At 38.4% G+C, this 23,004-nt stretch overlaps 1 protein-coding gene across 7 annotated transcripts in view; it reads left to right on the plus strand.

The window, feature by feature from the left end:
• Positions 1-4,553: 4,553 nt before the first annotated feature.
• The window catches only part of LOC116316974 (histone-lysine N-methyltransferase 2C-like), a 79,445-nt gene continuing 60,994 nt past the window's right edge, over positions 4,554-23,004 (plus strand). For 6 of the 7 annotated variants that reach the window (XM_039602730.1, XM_039602731.1, XM_039602734.1 and 3 more), the window contains exons 1-2: positions 4,554-5,325; positions 17,450-17,638. In XM_039602730.1, coding sequence (XP_039458664.1) covers positions 17,451-17,638 — 188 coding nt within the window. In that variant the 5' untranslated portion in view covers positions 4,554-5,325; position 17,450. The remainder of the gene's footprint in view (positions 5,326-17,449; positions 17,639-23,004) is intronic. The other variant, XM_039602737.1, reaches the window with a different exon arrangement.

Raw genomic sequence — 23,004 nt, forward strand, 5'->3', positions numbered from 1 at the left:
TGCTTGTTAAATCTTAAAGAATAGTTTATATATCTCATATGGTGGTAAAGCAGGATTCCTCACTGTGTAAGTGGCTGGTGTGTATAGAGCAACAAATATTAAAGAGGTTTTTGTGTTTTATTTGACATTGAAAGAGCTGAAAGGCTTGCTTGTTTATTACATCACGGATTTTTATGGAAGAGGTTTTGACACGTGGCAGAAATAACCACAGGTGTAAATAAAAAAATCAGTGGTTTGGGGGCGCTGCTTTTGTTTGCGCTGGCACACAATTACACTGAAACATAGCCAGTGTTTGTCATACTAAAAATGCATGTACTTTTAGTGGTATAATGAGTCAAGCTATATGTTGGCCAGAAGGATGATTTTTGACAAAAGCTGTGTGATCTCTTTAAATTTAAATTCACTTCCAGTATAAAACATGATGTTACTGTCATTATTGCTTTCACTGCATACGAAAACAGTCGTTTTAAATCAGTATTAAGTACAGAGTCGCTCTAGTAATTACAGTCTTGAGTCTCTGTGGATCAGTCAGTGTTGAGTTTGTAAATGTAGGAATTAGGCCAACAGGAGTATCAGCGATGCAACGCTAAACAGGAGCTTTGTGTTTTCAAGGTAATTAGGTCAATGGGTGGTTAACGGTGTGAACGTACACCCACACAAAGGTCACATTTTAGAAAGCGATACCGATGAGTGTCGTGTCTCATCCTTACGTGCTGTCAGGAAATACTGCTGACCAGAAATTTGACTTCACAAAACCTGGTCCAATATATATCAAGTTAAGCTGTCTCAGCAACACCTTTCCAGTTCTGGAAAAACATTTACAAATTCTTTGAACAGATGAAACTAAGATCATGTAGTACCCAGTAATTACGGAGAAGAAAAGGAAAAGTTCAAATGATCCAAAGTGTAGCACGTTTGTGTCCCATCTGTCAAACGTGTTGGGGGAAATGTTAGGGCACGGCCATGTATGCCTGCCAGTGGAGCCGGGTCACTAGTGTTTATTGATGATGGTTAAGTTGTGAAGGATGAATTGTGAAATGCACAGGGCTATACTCACTGCTCAGAGTCAGCCAAATGCTGCAAAAGAGTGGGCAATGCTTCACAGTGCAAATGCATAATCACTCAAAGAATGCTGCAAAAAAAAAAAAAAAAAAGTTTCTTGAGGCAAAGAAATACGATCTTCTTCAATGGCCAAGTGCGTCACCTGATCTCAGAACAGCTTTTCAGTCACAAAACTAAAGGCAGAAAGACCCACAATCGCACAGAAACTGAAGGCAGCTGCAGGAAAGATTATGCTCTAGCATCTCATGGGAAGAAGCACAACATTTGGTGATTTTCATGGGTTCTGGACCTCAGGGACTTATTAAATAAAATGATTTTTTTTCTTATACTTAAAATTATGTTAGTTTGTCCAATTACTTTTGAGCCTTTTGAAAATGAAGAACTACATATAAAAATGGCTCTAATTCCTAACCAGTTAATGCAAAAGGTTTGTTAAACCCTGTGAATTAAAGCTGAAAACATACACTTCCATCAGTCCATTTTCTTCCATTTATTCAATTCAGGGTTGGAGGGGGGCTGGAGCCTGTCCCAGCTACCATAGAGGCAGGGTACACCTAGTATAGGTCACGAGTTTATCACAGGGCTAACACAAAGAGACAGACAACCATTCACACTCACATCAATGGGGAAATTTAGGATCACCAATTAACCTAATTCCACTAACTGCATATTTTTGGACTGTGGGAGGAAGCCAGATTACCTGGTGAGAACCTACAAAAATGCAGGGAGAACATCCAAACTCCACACAGAAAGATGGAGATAAACCCTGAACTAACACCCTGCCACCGTACAGTCCTGAATAAATATATGTGTATAAGCAAAAGGTCATGAGAAACCCATCATTTCTTTGTTTTACTTCCAAGGAGCAAAACTTTCTTGTAAATTTTCTGAAGGTCAGGCAATGTTTTCACTCAGAACAATGTTATTGTTTGTTACAGCACTTAAAGCTCACCTATGAATCATTCAAGTGTAAAAAAAAAGGCATCTAACTCAAGGGTTGAATGTTAACTTTCCAAAGAGTCATTATAAATTGTATCTTTCAACACTTTGTTCCTAGCAGCCTGACATAAAAACACATATTTTGTTTATTACTTTTGTTGAATTAAGCAAAATCCTCAAAGACAACTTGCCAAAGGGTTGGGATATGTCTGTATGGTGTGCAGTGTGTTCTTCAAAAAATTTGAGGAAAAAGAACAAGTCGAGGACAGAAGAAGTGGCAGACCTAAAACAAACAAACAAACTCTACAGCAGAAAAACAGTATCTGAAATTCATATTGTTAAGAAATGAGGACAAATCCAGCATAGACCTGACACAGGGCCTGAGAGATGCATCTATCTATTCACTGAAGCCTCAGAAATTGAAGGGTAGTTGTTAAGGAACAGGGAGAGAAGAACAGGGTATGCAAAATTACACAAGAACTGGACTTAAATCAGTGGCAACAGAGTGATAAAAGCAAATTAAACATTTCTGATTCAAATTATCATCAAATATATATGGAGGAGATCAGGAGAGAGGTACAACAGTGAGTGTCTACAGCCAACTGTATAACAAGGAGCCTGAATTTCAGCCAGGGGTGCAGGGGCTCCTGTAAAAGTTGTTAGAATAATGAATAAAAGTGCCATCGGATTTTGATCCACTGTACCATCTGGAAAGCATCTGACTGGCAACTGCTTCTTTTTTTCCCTATCCTGCAGCCAAAGGTCCATCCTACTCAATGGATCAACAGACAAAAACTTTATTATAAATGAGTTAATGGCACATTTAAAAATGACGCATCACATCATTAAAACTAGCATATTCTTCAGAGTGATCATTTTAATGCTTGGAAATTCAGACTGTATTTGAAGGCAGGGCTTCTCAATGTCCATATGTCCATATAGTGACCACTACAAACCTATCACCTATCTTAAATGCACATCACATCTAACTTCCCATTTGTATTTTGCCTGTATTGTAGATGTTCAGGTTAGTCCTCCCTGCCCTTTGTTCTCGTTTATATTTGCTTGATGTATTGTTAGCATTATCAGATTCCATGCTTTTAGGTTGCCTGTTTGGCTGTCTCTTGCATATGTGATAACACACATGGATTATAATACACAACCTCTATTGTGCTGTTAGACAAATTATTCTAGATTTCTGACTCTGTAGCCCAGAGCTCACTATTGAGAGTAAACAAACTAATGAGTGATTATGTAAAGGAGAAGCCCTGGAAAACAGTTTCTGTGCTGCTTTGCATTGTCTCTGTAATTCTACTGTAAGGACGAAAACCATTCTTACAAAGCACACTCCCTCATTTGGTGTGTTGATACCAGTGATGGTGGCTTGTCTAACATGCAGATACTCCCACTGATGATCAGTGGAGTTAAGAGTTAATTACTGCAAATACAATTGCACATATCTGCCTTATACACACCTTAAAAGCCTCTACAGTCATTATATTTCTCTGATTTTCCGAGTGCTTGCTTTAATTTGCCACATTTTTTAATGCGCGATTTATTTGAACTATGTCGAAATGATTGCTACCAACAACACTAATAATAATAATAATAATAATAATAATAATGATAATAATAATAACAATAACAATAATAATAAACACTTTAGATTAGCCAGCAGGGGGAGCTCTCAGTTTAGGAAGGAGGTGCCAAGGTTTACCATTTAAAGGAATAGGGCTGCGTTTATTTCCAGTTAATTTTCTGAGGGGCTTCACTCGAAGAAACTCTGGTAAGTTGTAGTTAAGTGAGCCTTAAAATCGAAAGCAAAATCTAACCAGAGACACAACATTCTCTGCCTCTATTACATATTATCTACAGCCGCTGAAAGCCGACCCCTGGGGTCTTTTCCGAAAGTTAACCCCTGAATGTACGGTGGGTCGGCCGGTTTGTTGAGTACCTTTATCTAACACATAATGCAACGCTTAAATCTGTATACTGGGCGTGTGTTTGTGTGTGTGTAGGGGGTATAAAGCAGGAGTAGAGACGCCGTCGTATGGGAGCAGCTGAGGTACATTCGCATTCAGCCTAAACCACCAGCTCCATGGCGTATTAAAGTTAATCCATTTTTTGTGTATTTTCCCCCGGCTATGAGGAAGCCTTCCGACTGTTGGATTCTCTATAGCTACAGCTGGCAAAGATTTGCATGAGCTCAAGCACCAATGGTTTCTAACAGCTCCAACTCCAAAACGGAAAAAAATCCAGGCTCCATCTTTTCGGGCCCTCCCTAGCCATTATTTTATTTACTAAATGCTTATATCCCTCCGCAGGGTCAGAGAGTATTTTGAAGAAATTGTAAAACGGTTTATCTGCTATTTCTCGTTGCGTCTTCTAATCGGTCTTTTTAAACACGCCTCACACTCGCGAAACATCCCTTTCTCGGCGAGCCCCGTCGATTCTGAAAGATTTGTGCCCCGTAGTTGTGCTGTTCGGGGGGAGGAGGAGGCGGATCTAGTTTTTGAGGAGCCTGGAGAGGGGGGGCTGTGCTTCGGTGCCACTTATCATTAGATATGGCCACCGTTACAGAGCGCCCCGAAGCGTCATCTTCAACTTAATTTTGTGCTATTTCATAATCATTTTGCAGCTCGGTCAGTGCGGCAGGCGAGATGTTGTTTTTGGCAAGCTAATGTTTGTTTTTACATGTCTTTTGGAGGCGGTTGTTACTGCGTGGCAGGATGACTGTGAGTCTCTCCTAAACTGGCCGCTTGGTCCCGCAGCTTGTCGCAGCTGAAGAAAATAGAACCAGTTGCCAACCCCCAGCGGTCGGCATCCAGCTTTTTTTTTTTTTTCTGTTGCTTTGCGGGTCGCTACACTTTACCCCGAGGATTCCTACTTAAAGTTTGGCTCACGGAGCATTGACTTTAGCAGCCGCTTGGATTTCGAGGTCGTTATGTTTACACGTTAATGGTAAAATTATTGGCTGTCGACTTGGGTGGCTAACACCAACTAGCTATATAAGCCGAACTCGTGCGACGACAGCTGTCATTGGAGAAAGGAAAGTGATCCCCGCAGATGCGTGTGCCAATGAAGCGGTTTTCTGTTGGATTTACATCATCCGCTTCTCCATCAAATGGGCAAAGTTGGGAATAACATTGCAGCGCTGGAATATAATGATATGCGTTGTGCATTTTTGAGAACTGCGGTGTTGCTTCATTGGAGAGAGGCTAGCTAGCTCCATTAGCTTGCTAGCTAGCTGGGTGATAAGTGCGACGTTTCATCCCCCTTATTTTGGACATGAAGAGGATAACTCTCTATTCATAGGGCTGGAAGGTAAGCTATATTTGCCTCTTTGGCCTTTTCCTTCAATGTAAGCTGAGTTTGTTGGGAATTTACCTTTTCACGTAAGGCTGAGCCAACCTTATCCTTCTCCAGTCTGATGTTGGGGGTTTGTCGCCGCCTTGGCTTTCATGACTCAGACTATTCAACGGAACGGAACATTCAATTGAACATTTCATGGGTGCCATATAAGCAAATATTAACGCATTTACTGCACTATTCAGTGCAAAAACACACGGCTATCGTTAGTTGGAAACTAAAAGAGAAAGAAACCAGAACCTGGGTGGTTGTGTAACGTATCGTTTTCACTTTTTGTGCATCATTGTAGTTCCCTAGAATAGTTCCGTTTCATTGAATAGACCGAGCCTTTGTGTGTGTGTGTGTTGGGCTCAAATGCTCCCCTTTGCCTTGCACCCGGTTTGAAGCTGGCTATAAGGAGGGGTAGTGTTTTTTAAGGTCGCTCGACAAGTTTTCTATGAGCCATGGACATGTTTAACACTAGGATTGGGAAAACAAAGAGGTGAAGCGTTTTTCAGTGTTTTGGCGTAGGCGTTAGTTGCAAGTATGAGTTGGACAACTAACTGCAACCATAGGTAACCTGTTTGCTATAGATGGCCCTCTCTTTCAAAGTTGTCTTACGGGATAATGGCTCTAAAGCCAAGTACAGTCCTCTTTCGGTTGTTAACTATGATAAATGGCTTCGTTTATTTTTCCAATTTCTGTTAAATTTAGTCGACGTCAACGTTACTTTTGTCTGTGGTCGACGAAGAAAAGGCGACAGAGTTGAGCACAACAAGCTAGCAGTCGTTAGCTGGATGCAGCTGCTTTGTGCCCAAGCTTCGGTCAACAAAAGCTAACGTTAGCATGTTTTCAGCTGCTCCCGTGGTGGTCGTGACTGCCTTGTAGTTACCGGATCTTAACCTCAGATGCCCCAAGTAAAGTTCTCATCACCTTTGAGCCTTTGCTTGTTGTACAAAATTGTCCTTATCCGACGACTTCTTATCATATCGGATCCTACAGTGTTTAAAGAGACAATGTCTTCAGGTTTTTTATCTCAGAGGTAACATTCCTAACTTGGGGTTTGTGCAGTCTCAACATTATTATAGAGGGTTTGTATTTTGTGTTCAGTTTTGGTGTTGGACGACGTCTTAAAGGCTGTTGGAATCAATATAATTGATAGAAAGATGTTGAATTGCCACAGACTAGCAGCGAAAGGTGGTGTTTGTCAAAGTGAGATCTCTTCTGAGTCACTGAAAAAGCCTAACTAATAATTTAAGCCATTTCTGACCACACTGTCTGCGGTGTTTAATGCATGGATGGCACTGAATTTAAAAAGGTTTAATGTAGCACAGTTTATTATGATCGCATGTATTAAATCTGGAACTGCATGTATCCTCATTGACATTATTATATAGATGTGGAGTGCTGTGACTGCACATAATGGGGATTGATGAGACACAATTTTATGTTTTACTGACCAAAGGACTATGGGTCTGCAGTTTGGAATGAGTTTGCTTTTATTATTTAGTATGTGTCGCAAAATTGTGCACATTTTCTGTCTGTGCGATGCTTATTTCAAAAATGAATAAAAAAACTGACCAAAAGTGTTTGATGTTGATACTATCAGGTACGTGGTTTACCCTAGATATAAGCTGGGGTTTCAGTATACAGTTGAGTGCTTGAGCTCAGTCAAGTTTTGAGTGAGAAGAGCTACGCTCATTTTAATGAATTATATAATCAACTGCTTCAAATCAGTCTCATCCTGCGGATGCACTCAAAATTGCAGCGTCTTGGACTATAGCTGGAGATGATGGTCTTTGTTGTGCTCTGCTGCCTGGGTAAGCTCAGTGTAGTGGATGAGCCGGTTCTTTTTAAAATATTGCTGCAGTTTACAGCCGTTTTCTGCATTAGAAGGACAACTGTGGTTGCCACCTGCAGTCCAAGACAGTGGCGATGTCTTAGTCCTTGCTAAGACATCACCTAAGACTAGTCTTGGCAAGGAATAATATAAATAACCCCCTTAATAGCAGCTCCAGCTTGACAAGGAAAACTGTGTTGCTGATTTGGGATTGTCTGCTGGTAAATCAGTGCAAGATTCGACATAACCTGTGGACTTGTCAAAGGAATAATGGGCAAGTTTATTTCCCAGGTACTAGTTCAGTTACGGTGTTTCCACCAGTCACAGTTAACCAATTAACCTCCAAGACAAATTGGTTAAAGTGAACGCTCACTAACAAGTATTTCACTGTGTTTTCTTTCTTGTTTGTTTCCACATTAGAGGATCATTAAAGAAAACATGTGCAAAAGACAATGCTGGTGGTGCTGGATTAAAAAATGACAGCATTTCACTCACACTTGTGCCTAAAGAAAGATGGATTTGGACTGCAAGGCCTTAAGACCATGTGTATAAATGAAAAATATTCAACATTCAGCCCAAGCACCTTGAAAACTTTATCAAACAGTTGATAAAGCAGTGGAGATGACAAGCGGTATCCTTTGTGACATTTACAGTGGGCAATAAAGAGTCAATGCTGTGACCAAAGCAATGAAGCAAGGTGGAGTAAAAAAAAAAAGTTTTTCCAGAATTGACTGCAATATCACTCGTTGCTGAACTTAAGGAAAAAGAAAAGCTGCTCGATCCCTAAATTTGGCAAACATTTTGTAAAGTTGGACGAAAGCTGGCAGCAGCTGTCTCTTTCTCTCTCATGATTGTCATATGGCTTCTTTGTAATCCATTGGTGGTAGTGTAGTATTGTGATATCCCCAAAACTGATATGTTGCTATTGTTGTACATTAAGGTACCCAGCAGTATACAAAGGATTTAAAATTGGCTTATCTTCTTTTTTTCACAGTCTTGTAAAATATACAGGGGTTTCGGTAAAAGACTGATCTTCTAGCCTGGGGAGTAGTGTTGTAAATGAAAAATGTTACGGTTGACACTGCAATGATGTTGTTCTTGCATGCATTAAAAAAATGCTAAAATCAGTCACTATGTACTGTTGAATAGTTCTTAATATAACTGATCAGTACACCCAGGGTGGGGGTGTGTAAAACACAGTACTTTCTCAGGTTTCCTCACAAACCACTTAACTTTGTCCTTGTCCACACAGGCAATACAGTGAAAGCCATCAGCCATTATTGTGTGAACTGGGTTAACACAACAAGGTATTGCAATGAAGTCAGATTTTGACAGTATTCTGCTCACAATGCACAGTCAAGCAAAATGTCTGCATAAGAAATTTGAAGCCTTATTAAAAATGCTTCAAGTAGAAATTGTGTACAAGCCATTATGCATCCCGTATAGACTGCAGTATTACTTATACGCAAGGCAAGTCTGCTCTTTGTGCCCTAAATGGGCTGGGTCGGATGAACATCTGGAAATGGCCGCTGAGAAGGTCATAGCAGTGTAATATTATTTCAGATAAACAAAGTTCTGTACCTCTCGTACAACCATGTTACTTTCAATAATGATAAAAAGACTTGTTTTGCAACACTTACTGTAGCCAGATTCAGGTGTTCATAATATTCATGTACACATGCAGACCAGATCCAGATCTACACAAGCATCTATTACAGCAGCGCTTATTCTGACATGGAAATTATGAATCTCCATGAAGTCTTATTATGCTGCTCCACTCAGAAGATTTGTATAGAAGATGCGTGTCCAGGCAAATGCTAGTAACTGGTGATGAATTTATTTAAAAAAAACAAACAAAAAAAACTAAAGAGTGGAGGAAGATAATACATGCAGATGTGTTCTTATGCTGCACTAGTATCATTGAATGGTTTGAAGTGGCAGTCTCAAGAATCTTCATTTGAGTGTCTTTTAATTCAACCTGGCAGTTCATCGGCTATCGACAGGATGTGCAAAGCCTGGTCCTCTGGCTACAGCCATAAGGAAAGGGTGCACTACTAAAAATTTAATTCATCCACTTTTCACATCATAGTAGAGCAGCAAAGAACAAGACCAAGGGTGCTTCTTTGGTCAAACCCCTTCAATTTTATCTCTTTTGCTCTAGCTGACATAGTAGACTACAGCTAATATCAGAATGGAACAGTTACCTCACTCATTGTTAAGACGCTATGAACAAGAGAGAGAAATGAACAAACACCAGGGATGCAAAAATATTTGGATCAGATGCCAAGCTAAGGTTGTAAGGCGTCCAGATTAATTGACTTCTTGACTAGTAAATGATTATTACACATGCAGAGGCATATAGTTCACCAGGTTTGTATTGTAAATATCCCAGTTTTAGTAGCTGAGCATATCTTTTTCAGTAATATGATTGTGTTCAAGGTGTAAGAGATTGGTGGTATTACTTTTGGTCTGCAACAGTTTTTCCTTTTTGTTTTATGTTGTATTTACTAAAGCACAAAATGTGTCCAGTCAATGGACATGGTGCTAATTTTCCGTACTGCACACTGGACTGGAGAACACACTCGGTAGTGTGTTTTAAAGAAAACTGTGAATGATAACTAAGTATTAACAGAATTTAATACAAAATTAAATGACAGACATGGTCAAGATTATGTGGATTAGAGGTTCTGAATGTTGGGTTTTGTTGAATTGCCCAGCCCCATATCAGTGGGACCCTTACTTGGAAAGCTAGATAAACGATGATCTTTGCGGCTGATCTTTTAATTTTTATTCTTGTTTATGCTCTTTGTTTACCCTGTCATGCTGCTGCTGCAGTGCATCAGTTGCTAGCAGTGTAGCTAATGTATCACGGGAAACACTAAGAACTGAAGGCCGTTGGTTGGATAGCTGCACCACCAGCAGCTTTTCTTTGTATATTTGGATACTTTTTGACCTATTTGTCTATTGTAGTCAAGTGAGTTGACGGATCTCATGAGTTCAGGACACGGCAGTTAATTCGCTGTTGGCTCCTCTCTTTTGCTGTATATTCAGTGTAATGCTTCTTGCATGTATCGTAACACAATGTTTTATCATTAACTCCATTAATATTATTTCAGCACCACTTCACAGGCGACGTTTCGGAAAGAAGAACTTAAAGTGCGAAAAAAGAAACTAGCGTGACTGTAAATGGCCATAGTGCACTCACTGTAATGATTTTCACACTGAATTGAAGTGAAACTAATGCAAATAAGTTTGGTGAATATTTTAAATGAATAAAGAGAAAATAAAATGGATGTTGGACCTGTCCTTTATTATTTTACCAATAAATACAAATGCGATAAAACTCTGTTCTTGAATGTATTTTTCAACTTTTTTTTGCAGCATTTAATTTTGTTTCATGTTGGCTTACACATTAAAGGACTTCAGCCTTTAAATTTAGCACTTGCACTCTATATGGGCAGAAATCTGTAGTCAACCTGTCAGAAATCAAAAAAGTTATATCAGTATATCCCATACAAACAATAATGAAAACAGTTTGAGCTATAGATCATGTGCCCTTATATCATATTCTGGCTCTTTAAAATCTCAGTCACTAAAAGACTTTAAGGTATGCTGGGCTGTATTCTGATGGCTTAACCTCTAGAGACATCAGCCAGTGTGATAGGGGTTCCAGTGTAGCAGGGGGACGTCATAATTGATTTCCACTAGTATTTAACTGAGCACTGTTACTACATTTTATTAGTAGTAGTAGTAGTGTTTTAAACATATCTGAGCTAACATCACTGTGATGGATGCATCAGGGGGCAACCTGAGGTTCAGTATCTTGTCCAAGGATTCTTCGACCTGCAGACTGGAGTAACCAGGGAATCGAGCCACAAACCTTCTGATTGGTAGACGACCTGCCACAGCTTCTCCGAACTATAAAGTGGCATTTAAAACACTTGTCATAAGATATTGGTTGAAGGATTCTGCTCTTTGGCCAATACATTTGTTATTTATTTGTTTTAATTTGCTTTCCACATTGATATTGCCACATGAAAGCAAAATGTGATTCGTCAGTATTGGAGTGGCTGTGGCTCAGGACATAGAGCATGTTATGTACAAAGTTTAGTACTTCAGTCCCGGACTCCTCAAGTCCACATGTTGAGGACTATGCTTATGAATTGCCTCTGATGTAGCCAACAGAGTTTGTCAGTGCATGTAGATACAAAGTATGGCTGCAACTATTTGAGTAATACACACACACACACACACACACACACACACACACACACACACACACACACACACACACACACACACACACACACACACACACACACAAGAAGAACAAAGAGGCGGAGCTGTTACCGAGACGGTGAGCTCAGGCTGCTCTAAAACTGCAGCACTGTTCCTGTAATCGCCATTAAAACCTTCATTGGTAAAAAGCTAGCAGGAGTGCTTCAAAGCACCTGATCAGCAACCTCTGACTTGAAGAAAAGCAAACTTTGAAGCTGCTCCGTCCCTGGCTGTTTGTTTTACACAGCGAAAAATCTTCAGTGTGCTGCCAGAGGTTGTATTAAAACATGCAGATGAACTGTTAACCTAGTCTGACAGCATGTTTAAACTATACAGCTTGCTAAAGGTTGATGTCAGCTGTCCTATTTTACGTGGAAGACACATGTGCAACAAACAATACTGAGTCTAAAGGGGTGCATGGGGTGTACCAGACCATAAGGCTTTTGTAACATTTTTCAGATTAAAAGTGAAATAAATTTTATATTAATGAAATTGATTTAATATTTAATAATAATAATAATGCCTTTAAAAAAAAAAAAAAAAAAATGTACATGGACCAGAAAAACTCAGAGCCACGGGCCTGGGGGTTGTTAGGTTGGACACAGAATTATTATTATATTAATTAATGACTACACCATCATAACTTTGTTTGTTTTTTAACAGATGTTGATTGAAGTTAAACTTCAAAACTTTGCAATTACTAAAATGGAAAAAAGAGCAGTTCATTCTGAAAAACCTGTGGTTTTTCTTTTCAATATTTATTATTGCTCATTAATAAGAAAAAAGTATTTTCCTAATTCTTTCCAATTAATCAACGGAATAATCAATAGATTACTCAATTAATAAAGCAATCGAATGCTCCAACTCTAGTATAATGAGGTTAAAGTTAATGAATAAAGCTATATGAATGTGTGTGTACAGGGGTGAATATGATTTGTATTTAAGAGTGCTGAGAGTAGAAAAGAAAACATCTATAGCTTGGATTACTTTGATTACAGATGAAAACGCAAAACTCGATATGTATGTATTTCAGAGTCAATTGGCATGTTTTTTTTATTGCTTGCCAGTACATCTTTTCTTTAATTTAGCAGTACTGAGCTTTGCATGATTTGATGTCAGATATATTGGCCACATTGTCCTGTATGTGCCAATGTGGAAACAATTTTTACAGAATATAACCAGGGCTGGGTACCCTTCATGTCTGAATTTATACAGGTACTTGGAATTTGATACCCCTACCAAATGTTAACTTTTTTTAGTGCTTGTTTTAAAATAAATTCAAATTCTTCTCTTATAAAATTGTACATGCATGCTGTCGCCAGCTACCTTGGTTAGTTTTACGACAGTGTTCATGTCACAGTGTTTGCATATTATATTAAATGGTAATATTTGGCCTACTGTTAGTTATGGTCACAAATCAAGATTTTGGACATGCTGTACCACATAATGTGTTTACTGTAAATAGCATGCTGATGAGAAATTTCAGTGCAGCCAGTGAAAAAATGCTAAATTAAAATGACAATCACTACAAGAGGGGGAAAATAGCCTAATTACCTGATTAAGCTGTCAATATCTCTTTCAGACTTTGGCCATCATTCCCGGGATTCGTAGGTAGCTGCGGGTCCTTTGTTGAATTTGCTTTCAGGCTATCAAATATAATACACTCTTCGGCTTTTAGATGTATTTTGTGTTTTACCAGGTGTTTTCTCAGAGTAGATGTGTTGCCATGACCAGCTTTGCATTTTGTACAGATATTGTGCAGTTGAGTTTTAAAAGGTGTAACCACGGCTGAAACTGCTTTTAGCTCCCCACCGCCATTGCCCTGTCCGGTGTCGAGTCTTCACATGTCACACGAGTGATGTTATGCATCCTCGCTCTCTTTCTTCTTTTAACCCAGTTATGCTTCAGTACCAAAATTTACACTGATTGATTTAGTGTGAATCAGTACTCGGTAGAGCTGATAAAACTTGGTCAGTACCCTAACAAATAGTAAGCTGAAAAATATTCAGGAGTATATTTAAGAATGGTATTGTCACAGAGTTGTTATGCTGAATGGCTGTGACACCATTGTTTACAAACTCTCCAATGTCTATAGCATATATAGCAGGGTGTACATCACACCTTTAGACTCAAGTGTTTGTTTTTGCTATTTTAATTAAAAGTTGCTCACAAATTTTTAAAGTACATTGCTTTAAGGTGTTAATGGGTTGTTGACTATTTGTTTTCTTTTTCAGTATAACCAAGTGTGTAGAAAACTGCAGAAAGACATAGCTTTTGTTAAACGTCTCCACTATTTTAACCATAACGCATAAGAGGTGTTGACATTTTTAATCTCAATGGAATTTGCATCTTTCTGTGATCAGGTATATTAATCCCCCATGCATGTATTATTATTATTATTATTATTATTATTATTATTATCATAATTAAAAAATAAAAACACATTTAAATAAAACAGCTACTCTGGAACTTTTATTCTTTGTGATGCTGACAGTCAACCCAGTATTTTGTTGCAGCTGTAAAGTTTTTCTTACAAACTGGTTTTAAACTTCACCAGAAACATCAAGTTTGCAGGAACCTAAGCATGGCTATAAATGGTCTATCCAAACTTAAGTTCATTTATTTCTAGTCTTACTAGAATCATAGTCCATTTACCATTACAATCCTGCCATTTCAAAATTACTTTGTATTGTTAAATACAAGTAAAGGGCAGTATTCCCATTGTTTACCATTGAGTGCTTTGTAGTGGCTTTTTCTTCAGTGTGTGGGTTGCAAAGAATAGAAAATGTGGACTGGCTGTATGTGGAGTGATTACAGATGGCTTTGAGTAAGAAGCAGAAATCCTACTGCACTGTACTTATAATAGTCAAAAGCTAACAAACAATTTTTGGCCCCGTTGAATTTTTTGATTTTCTCTAAGCCCCTAGCTTGCTTCTACTACAAAACTGTAATCTTGGTGTGGTTGAGATGTCTCTGGTCATATAAGCCACCTCAAAAATGCTTAAAACCAGTTATTTGTAATTATGTAATCAAGAGTCCTAACATGAATTCAGTTCATTTTTTAAAAATCGATTTGGACACAGTAAGGCACAATAACATCACTAAAACAGTGTTATTAAATGCTACTGAAGACTGAAATAGAACATCAGGCTTCTACATAGATGGGTGTTATGGATTGGAGCCAATCCTCACTGGATATGTCTTTTTAAGTTTTAACATTTAACCGTGTTAAAACAGATCTGCAAAGATACAAAAAGTTTCTGGAAAATGAAAATGCCCAAGAGCATTATTCATTCATCACCATTCATTGTTTTTAAATGGAAGTTTGGAAAACACCTATCAGGTCTTTATATCAGGTTGGCTAGGCTGAAGCAATGCCTTGTTAAAAATGTAGTTTTGCATGGTATACGTACTGGAAGAATACTGAAACACTCTGCTGTTTTTAAAAACACAAATTTATGACTAATACCAGTGTTTGAGAAATGACAGTGTTCCAAAAAAAAGTTGTAATATCTGCATTTTATGTGCAACAGCAACGCAGTGTTTTCCTGAGCACACTACTTCATTTCCCTGCAGGCATAGTGGGCGGGCTAATGCTGCAACTATCACAAAACAAGTTTCTTGCATACTGTTTACAGCTAGCCAACAAAGTGAATGCATAGGATACACTGAGTAGTAGATGGCAGTTGGGGTAAGCTTTCAAACGTTTCTGTGAAAGTTTTTTTTCTTTTTTTTTTAAATAGACCAAAGAAACCAACTTTGCATTTCACAACTTTTTTTTAAAGGATTCAAACAAAAGAGGGAATGTGATGACTATTGCATATTGTACATGAGTCAAACAAATTATTATAAGCTAAATCTTCACCATTAAAGTTTGATGAGCTTATTGGCTGAGGTCCGTGGCAACTGTTTGGTTTCTCCTTTGGCTAAATGATGAATGAAGCAACCATGTATACAATTGGGTGTTTGCAGGTATTCAGGTCAAAACTGAAGTTGTAAATGATCAATTTGTGTTCAGTAAGATCTGTTAATTGTTAGCATGCCAGTTTCTTTCAGTAATTATCTTTTCTCATGATCCACTGAGCATTTCTTTTACACTCTGTTGTATGTGGTTAATTTCCCGTGTGTTTTTTTCTTCTATCCCTTCTATCCTCCCACCAATCACAACAGATCCCTGAGACTGTTTTTTTGTTTGTTTTTGTTTGTTTGTTTTTTTGCAAGGTCTCTTCTTGTTAAAAGAAGGCACATGCTTGTTACCAAGCATGTGCACTAATTCTTGGGGGTGGGGTCCTCTAATATATTAGGGTCTTCACCTTGCAATGTAGAGCGCTTTGAAGCAGCTTTAGATGGGAGTTGGCACTGTATATAAAAGTGAATTGTCAGACATTCTCTTGTTTATGAAAAAGAGAACATCGGCAAGAATATAAAATTAGCAAATAATCTGGAGTTGCCTGTAAAAATAACAAATTACGTGGTATTAACTATAAGTCTGGACTTAAAGTTGATAAATGACTCAGGGTACTCCCTTGGCAGAGGTCACCGCACTCCTGAGTACATTTTCTTTAAAGATAATTAACCAGGTATCGTGTCATAGTTTTGTTAATGTAACAGTTTTGCATGACCGCCTGCTTGAAGTTTGGTTGCAAATCAAGTGGCATGTTTGTTGGAAACTAGGCACTCATTATGACTTAATATCTTCATTTTGAAATTGTATGCATATGCACAAGACTGATTTCCTCTCTCATTTTCAGCCATGAGTATAGATACACCCTTAATTAGTAATTTACATATAAAAACAGAGTTGCAGTTACAAAACGCAGTAGTAAAAACAAAAGTAAAGATGAAGCAATTTCACAGAATTTGTGAAGAGGACAGGAATGGTTTATGGGGGAACACCCCCACCCCCAAAAACAAAGAACTTAATTCGAAGTATTTTGGTCAATGTTCAGATTGCAAATATTAAACACAATTTCTCAAGGCCTTTGGAAAAATATTGGATTTATTATGCATTATTTAGGTGGATTTCCTTGAATTTTATTTGGTACTTTAACTGAAGGGGGGGTCGAGATATTGAGGTTTCTTTTTTTTTTTTTTTTTTTTTAAAAATAATACTTTTAATAATATTAATAATTATTATTAATGATAATTTGACATAATTGTAATAGCACTTGAGGGGGTTAGTTGCACAGTGTTATTGGTAACGACCTCCAAGTATAACAGAGTAGCATTCTTCCATAGGAAGCCACTTACAGCACACTTATTCAAACTCCCCCAAAATAATCAAATGCAAATAAATTTGATAAAATCACAAAGAAGTAAAATGAAGTAAGTGTTATTCACAATACATGTTGTCAAATGGATTTCAATAGGTGCGTGTGAGAAACACTAATAAGGCAAGACAGATTTTGCACTCACTATTTCAGACCTAAATTTCTCAAAATGTACGAATGTGTTACCTACACATCATCAGCACACTTTTCCTTTATCAGTACCAGTTTATATGTTGGGAGACGTACCCATTTTTAACCTTTTTGGACACACCTTATTTATACCGTACACCAGGCAGAACCCAGACCGAATAGAGGATCTCTGGAGAGACTTGAAAATGACAATGTGCATCAAAACCTAGGTGTGCTGAGCGTGTATCATTCCTAAGTAAACTTTGAGCCACCAGGGTCTGAATATTTTCAATAACGTATCAGAGTAGTTGTATATAAAAATTTAAAACCAATTTAGTCGTCTGAACAAAATGCAGAAAATTTGAAAGACTACAAAAGCTTTCTGACTATGCTGTTTAAGTTTACAGATAAATAAAACAATTATTCAAAGCAAATGGATTTCCACGTTTATCAGTTAAAAATAGCGTCTTAGACATGTACTATATTAAAACCTGTTAATATGAATTCAGATTGGGGGCAAATCAGCATCCGTTTGATTTTTTTCCAAACATTGCTTACCTCGTCTTTCTTAACGGTTTTTCAGAATGTCATCAGAGGATAAGACTGTGGAGCCCTCTGACCAGGGACCCTCACCGCCATCGAGCAGTGTAGGGGCCACGTCCACAGGAAGTCCTGCCCACGCAGACAAGCGACCACGTGGCAGGCCGCGCAAGGATGCTGCTGCCCTCCTACCCCAGGCACCACCCTTATCCACGTCTAAGAACAGAAAAAAGTAGGTTTTACTTTCGACATTCAAATCAGTTTGTATTTCTAAAGCTCAGGGAATTACCTGTTCTTGCTGAATTGGTTAGCAAAAAATGTGAATCCCATATTTTTTTTCAAATTTTATATATTTTCAATATCTGATATTACCCGCCTCACCGTTTCCCATTAGTGACAGCACAGGTGAGGGTTTAGAGACATATCCCTATGTCTCTCATACTAGATTTTCTTAATTATCACCCTCTTAAATCCAAAATCTAATTTAAAATCCTTCTCAACGCATTAAAGCTTTTAAATAATCAGGCCCCATCTTATCTCTAAGACCTCATAGTACCGTATCACCGCGTTAGACCACTTTGCTCTCAGACTGTGGGCTTACTTGTCGTACCTAGGATATTTTAAAGTAGAATGGGAGGCCTCTCTTCTGTGGAACAAGCTCCCAATTTTGATTCTGGAGACACCCTCTCTACGTTCCAATTGGTCTAGGCTGCTTCCTATAATGTGCTGAGCGTTTCTTCTTCATTTACTTTTTTCCTTCACTGTGTTTATACACCACTCTGTATTTAATCGTTAGGTTGGTTTTTTTGTTTGTTTGTTTTTTTGATTTATCCCTGGCTCTCTTCCATAATGTGTGCTTTGTCCTGTCTTCCCCCTTTACCATAACTGGTCGCAATAAATAGCTGCCTGTCCCTAAGCCTGCTTTTTTTATAAAGTTTCATCCTGTTAAAAGGGGGTTTTTCCTTTCCTCTGTCACCAAGCACCATTTTTTCCTTGATAACAAACCCCAGAAAACTATGCAAGATGTTATAAGATAGTTGTGGTGAGACTTAACGTTGCACTCCTGCCACCATGTACATCACTGCATGTGAAATTTTACAGTGAACCTAAGAAATCATAGTAACAGTGCCAACTTAAAATCTTTCACTAGTTGTTATTTTTATTTTTATGTTTATTTATTTTTTGGTAAAACTTTCCATGTTAAATTAAGCACACAAAAACCAGCTTTGGAAAATGGTTGATCTTGCCTTTTATTATTGCTTCTTCTCCAAATTCTGTCAGGTGTCATGATCTTAAATACCCCATTGTGTGTTACTGCTCATTAAATCCAGTGCTTACCTGGTAAGAGAGCGTTAGAAGTTAATCCCATGTTATTAAAAAAAATGTCAAGGTGGTGCATAGGAAGCATTGGGGAAAAACGCCTTCAGTTTAAATCCAAAAATGATCCTTATACTATATGTGGCATATTTAAAGTGGTCTGAACCTACTTTTGACTGCTCCTATGTGAATCCAAAGGGATTTGGATTCCTCCTGGAATTAAAGTGGAGGCCTTTTGCAGTGTACTCAATAGTGCGATGGTTGACCACTACTTACTTAAAGTAGTCTGAAAATAATATTTTATGGTCATTCTAGTATTGCATAAGTTACCACTTTAAGTCCTTTGTAGGAGTCCTTGGGGTTTTTAGCAGTTTGATTTTTATGTAATTCCAGCACAGATGTTTAGGCTCCGTATAAGGTGTCCTGCTTCTCTGTGACTTCCTTAGCAACATACAATGCAGCTTAGAGCTGTAAAATAATGCCTGCAAGGTTCTTAACTCTCTCCTCAGTCTGTCCTCTCATTCAATCTTAATACCCTGCTCCCAATGGATCGTTTAATCTGCAAGCATCCAGACGATACATTAATGCCACAGTAGAAGGATGACCAGGGACAGGATGACCACGTTGTTTAACTGGACAGACCAACCATGATTTATTTATAAATGCAGGGGTGTCGAACTCCAGGCCTCGACGGTGTTGTTTTAGATAACCCTGGGTGGTCTGAATCAAATGATTAGTTCATTACCAGGCTTCTGGATAATCAAGACACGTTGAGGAGGTCATTTATTTATATCCTGCTGGATCAAGGAAACATCTAAAACCTGCAGGACACCGTCCCTAGGCCTGGGTTCGACACCTGTGTTGTAATGGCTAGGGTTCTGTTAAGAATCAAGAATAGAATTATAATTTGTATATATTTTAAAGTATGTCATTATTTCTGCAGAATAGGCTGCTGATTACACACTTATTTAGCTCTGCCACAATTATTTATCCCCTCTCAGATTTCATTTAATTAGATACAAACACCTCCTGAAAGCTAAACTGCAAGCTCATATTCCATAAAACACCCCCAACACGGTGATTACAGCTTTGTGAATTCAGACAATTTACTCCATCCCGATTTCTAATTACCGTTGGTCATAAAAGCCTACAGGCTAATGAGGGATGGCTGGTCCTCTAAACTGTACTGTAACTTGTAATCAAACCATGGTGAACACTTACAACGTCATTCTAGACCAATGAATTGTTCTCACAGGCTAATCAGCTTCATTCTATGGTGTATGTTTTAATTTTAAAATTGTCATAGATAAGTGTGAGGGTATTGACTTGTGACAAAGGTGGACGCTCTATAAATTGCTGTTGTAGACCTGATTGGTTAGAATTTACTAGATTTGCTTATGCTCCATCTGCTAGTCCATCTCTTCCAGAGCAGCATGATCCTTGTCGGGTTTTCCAGGCAGCACTGTGCTAGCTGGGACTACTTACCAGAGCATTATTTTCACCTTTTCTTTTTTTTTTTCTTTTCCGTCTCTCTTGCGCTCTCTCCCTGTGGTAGGACTGTGGGGGGAAGTTGTGCAGGGTATGGGGCCCGAACACTAGTCTTTTGCGTTTGTCAGTGACATAACTGGCTGTCTGAATGCTGGAATTTGATCTCATTAGTTCTGCATAATATAATATACAGCTGGATGCTGTGTGGTGGTCTGTGCGAAGACGTCACTGCCAACAGCTATGTTTTCAGGTTATGATCGTAGGTTTATAACTGCTCATATATTCAGTTGGGCTTGGTTTCTGCTATTAGATACTAGAAATACTAGAAATGAAAATTTTACTACAGTAGCAGTTGGCCATGTACTAAGCACACGGTCATCTCATAAATAGTTTGATCCTCTTTTGTACTTTTATACATCTTTAGCTGGTTATTAGTATATGAACATGAGTGTTCTTTACATGCGTTCTTATCATATTGACCAGGTTTAAATAACATACATTCACTGGACAATTTATTAGGTATGCCTACCCAGTGCTGGGTAAGAGTCCATTTTAGCTTTAGAAGATTTTGGTCCATATTGACACGATAGCAGCACACAGTTGGTGCAGAATCTTTGTCTGCATATTTCTCATAAAGATATCCTATTCTACATGAGATCAAAGGTGCACTTTTGGATTGAAATCCGGTGAGTGTGGAGTCCACTTGAGTACTGTGAGCTCATAACGTTCAAGAAACCCAGTTGAGATGATTTTGAAACATTGCTTGTTGTTCTGTTGAAAGTAGCCCTGTGAAAATGGATACAATGTGGTCATAAGTGACCGACATGGTCAATAGAACTCGGACAGGCTGAGGTGTTTAAATGATGCTCAGTTTGATACTAAGAGGACCAAAGAGGGACAAGAAAATATCTTTCTTGTCATTAAAACCAGTCTGAACTGTTACAAGGCAGGATGGATACATGCTTTCATGTTGTTTACACCAAATTGTGGTCCTATCATCCAAATGTTGGAGCAGAAATTGAGACTCATTAGACCAGGCAACATTTCTTCCCAGTCTTCGTAAGCCTGTGCAAACTGCTGCTGTAGACCATCTGCGTCAAGGTTTGACATGTTATGTCTTCAGAAGTGCTCCTCTGCATACATTGGTTGTAATGAGTGGCTATTTGAGTTAGTGTTGTCTTTCTATTAGCTGGAAACAGTCTGGCCATTCTCCTTTGACCTTTGGCATCAACAAGACAACACATTTTTACCAGGACAATTCCAGTAGAACAACAGTTTCTGAAATACACAGACTAGGGCTGTGCTGATAATGCCAGCACAATTTTTAGTGCGTGTGTGTGTGTGTGTGTGTGTGTGTGTTTGTTTGTTTTTGTTTTTATAAATGTCTTTCCATGATATCATTGCTATAGCAGCGTCCTACGCTCATATTCCGTAATGCACACAACAATGAGGCACACCCAGACATGTCCGACAGGCAGAGAACAAGGTGTCCGGCTATGATGACAATTTGGTAATAACTGGGATCATTGAAAAACCTCCAACAAAGCACAGTACTTTAAAATTGTTCGTGCAAAAGCTGGAAACGACAAACTTGTTTCAGTACTTGAGCCAAAAACACAGACTACGACCAGGCTATGACAGAGGAGATGCTATCAGCTGGTGATGTACGACCCAAATGTAAACAAATGACTCACCCAAGCATCATTGGAGCACTCGCTAGTTAGACTTCTTATGACAGGAAGAGCAAACGGTGGATGGGAATCACTGATGCAGTTACATATTGTTTAGCCAAGTAAATGACAGCAGTTCAAATGGTGGAAAGGGAGGGGTTTAAGGAAAAGCTCTACCCAAGTTGCAACATGCCAGGAAGAAGACATTTTTCATTTTTTATGTGGCAATACTGTGCAGGCTGTTGATGAACGACGAGTTATCTTAACTTAGATATTATTAAACTAAAGTGTAAAGCAGTCATATTATACTTAACATTTCCAGGGAAAATGCTACCTAGGCTAATTTTGTGCTTACATTTGATTTGCGCTGTGTCACTACTGTTGTACTATAATGCTGCTGCTGGCAGCTTGTTTCAATAGATCCACACTTTAAATTCGATAGTCTGTTATCGTTGACAGCAAGTCATTGGTAAAGAAGAACTGAAAACTAGTAAATGCTGCTACCTGCAAGCTATAGTCACCACACCACGGAACGCTGTTCAGTATTTTCTTTTTTTTATCAGTTTTCACTGAGATTAATTAAATTTTTTATGCTCATCTTATTCTTAAAAGAAATGTTGTTCCTTATAAGAGAACCGGATAACATTTTGCTTCAAGTCCACTGTGCTTCCATTGAAAAAATTAACACAGTTCCCTCTGATTTTTTTTTTTTTAAAGGAAAAAAATGTTGAGAAAATAGTGAATTATGAAAACAAATCAGAAAATGAGCTATTCTGCTTGTGGCAGAGTTCCACTCACGTTTCATGTTGGGACGTTATCTTATTTTTTCCTGTAAGCCCATTTGTTGTTTCTAGTCTTCCAAAAGCAATAACTGAGTAACTACTGACTGCTGTCTTTTGATCTTGCAAGACCAGAAGAGTCTAGTCATTAAAATGTCAACATAAATCAAAAATCATCCAAGCTGTTCAAGCCACCCATCAATCCATCTGCCATACTGGGATCCAGGCTGTGGCAATCTACTGTAATGCCATCATGCAGACCCTTTCCAGACAGTTGAAGCAGTAAGGCCAGTAAAGCAGACATCTCCGTCCACTCCCTGGTGACATCCAGCCACTGACACCCT

This window comes from Oreochromis aureus, linkage group 18, assembly GCF_013358895.1.
Source record: "Oreochromis aureus strain Israel breed Guangdong linkage group 18, ZZ_aureus, whole genome shotgun sequence".
NCBI lineage: Eukaryota > Metazoa > Chordata > Actinopteri > Cichliformes > Cichlidae > Oreochromis > Oreochromis aureus.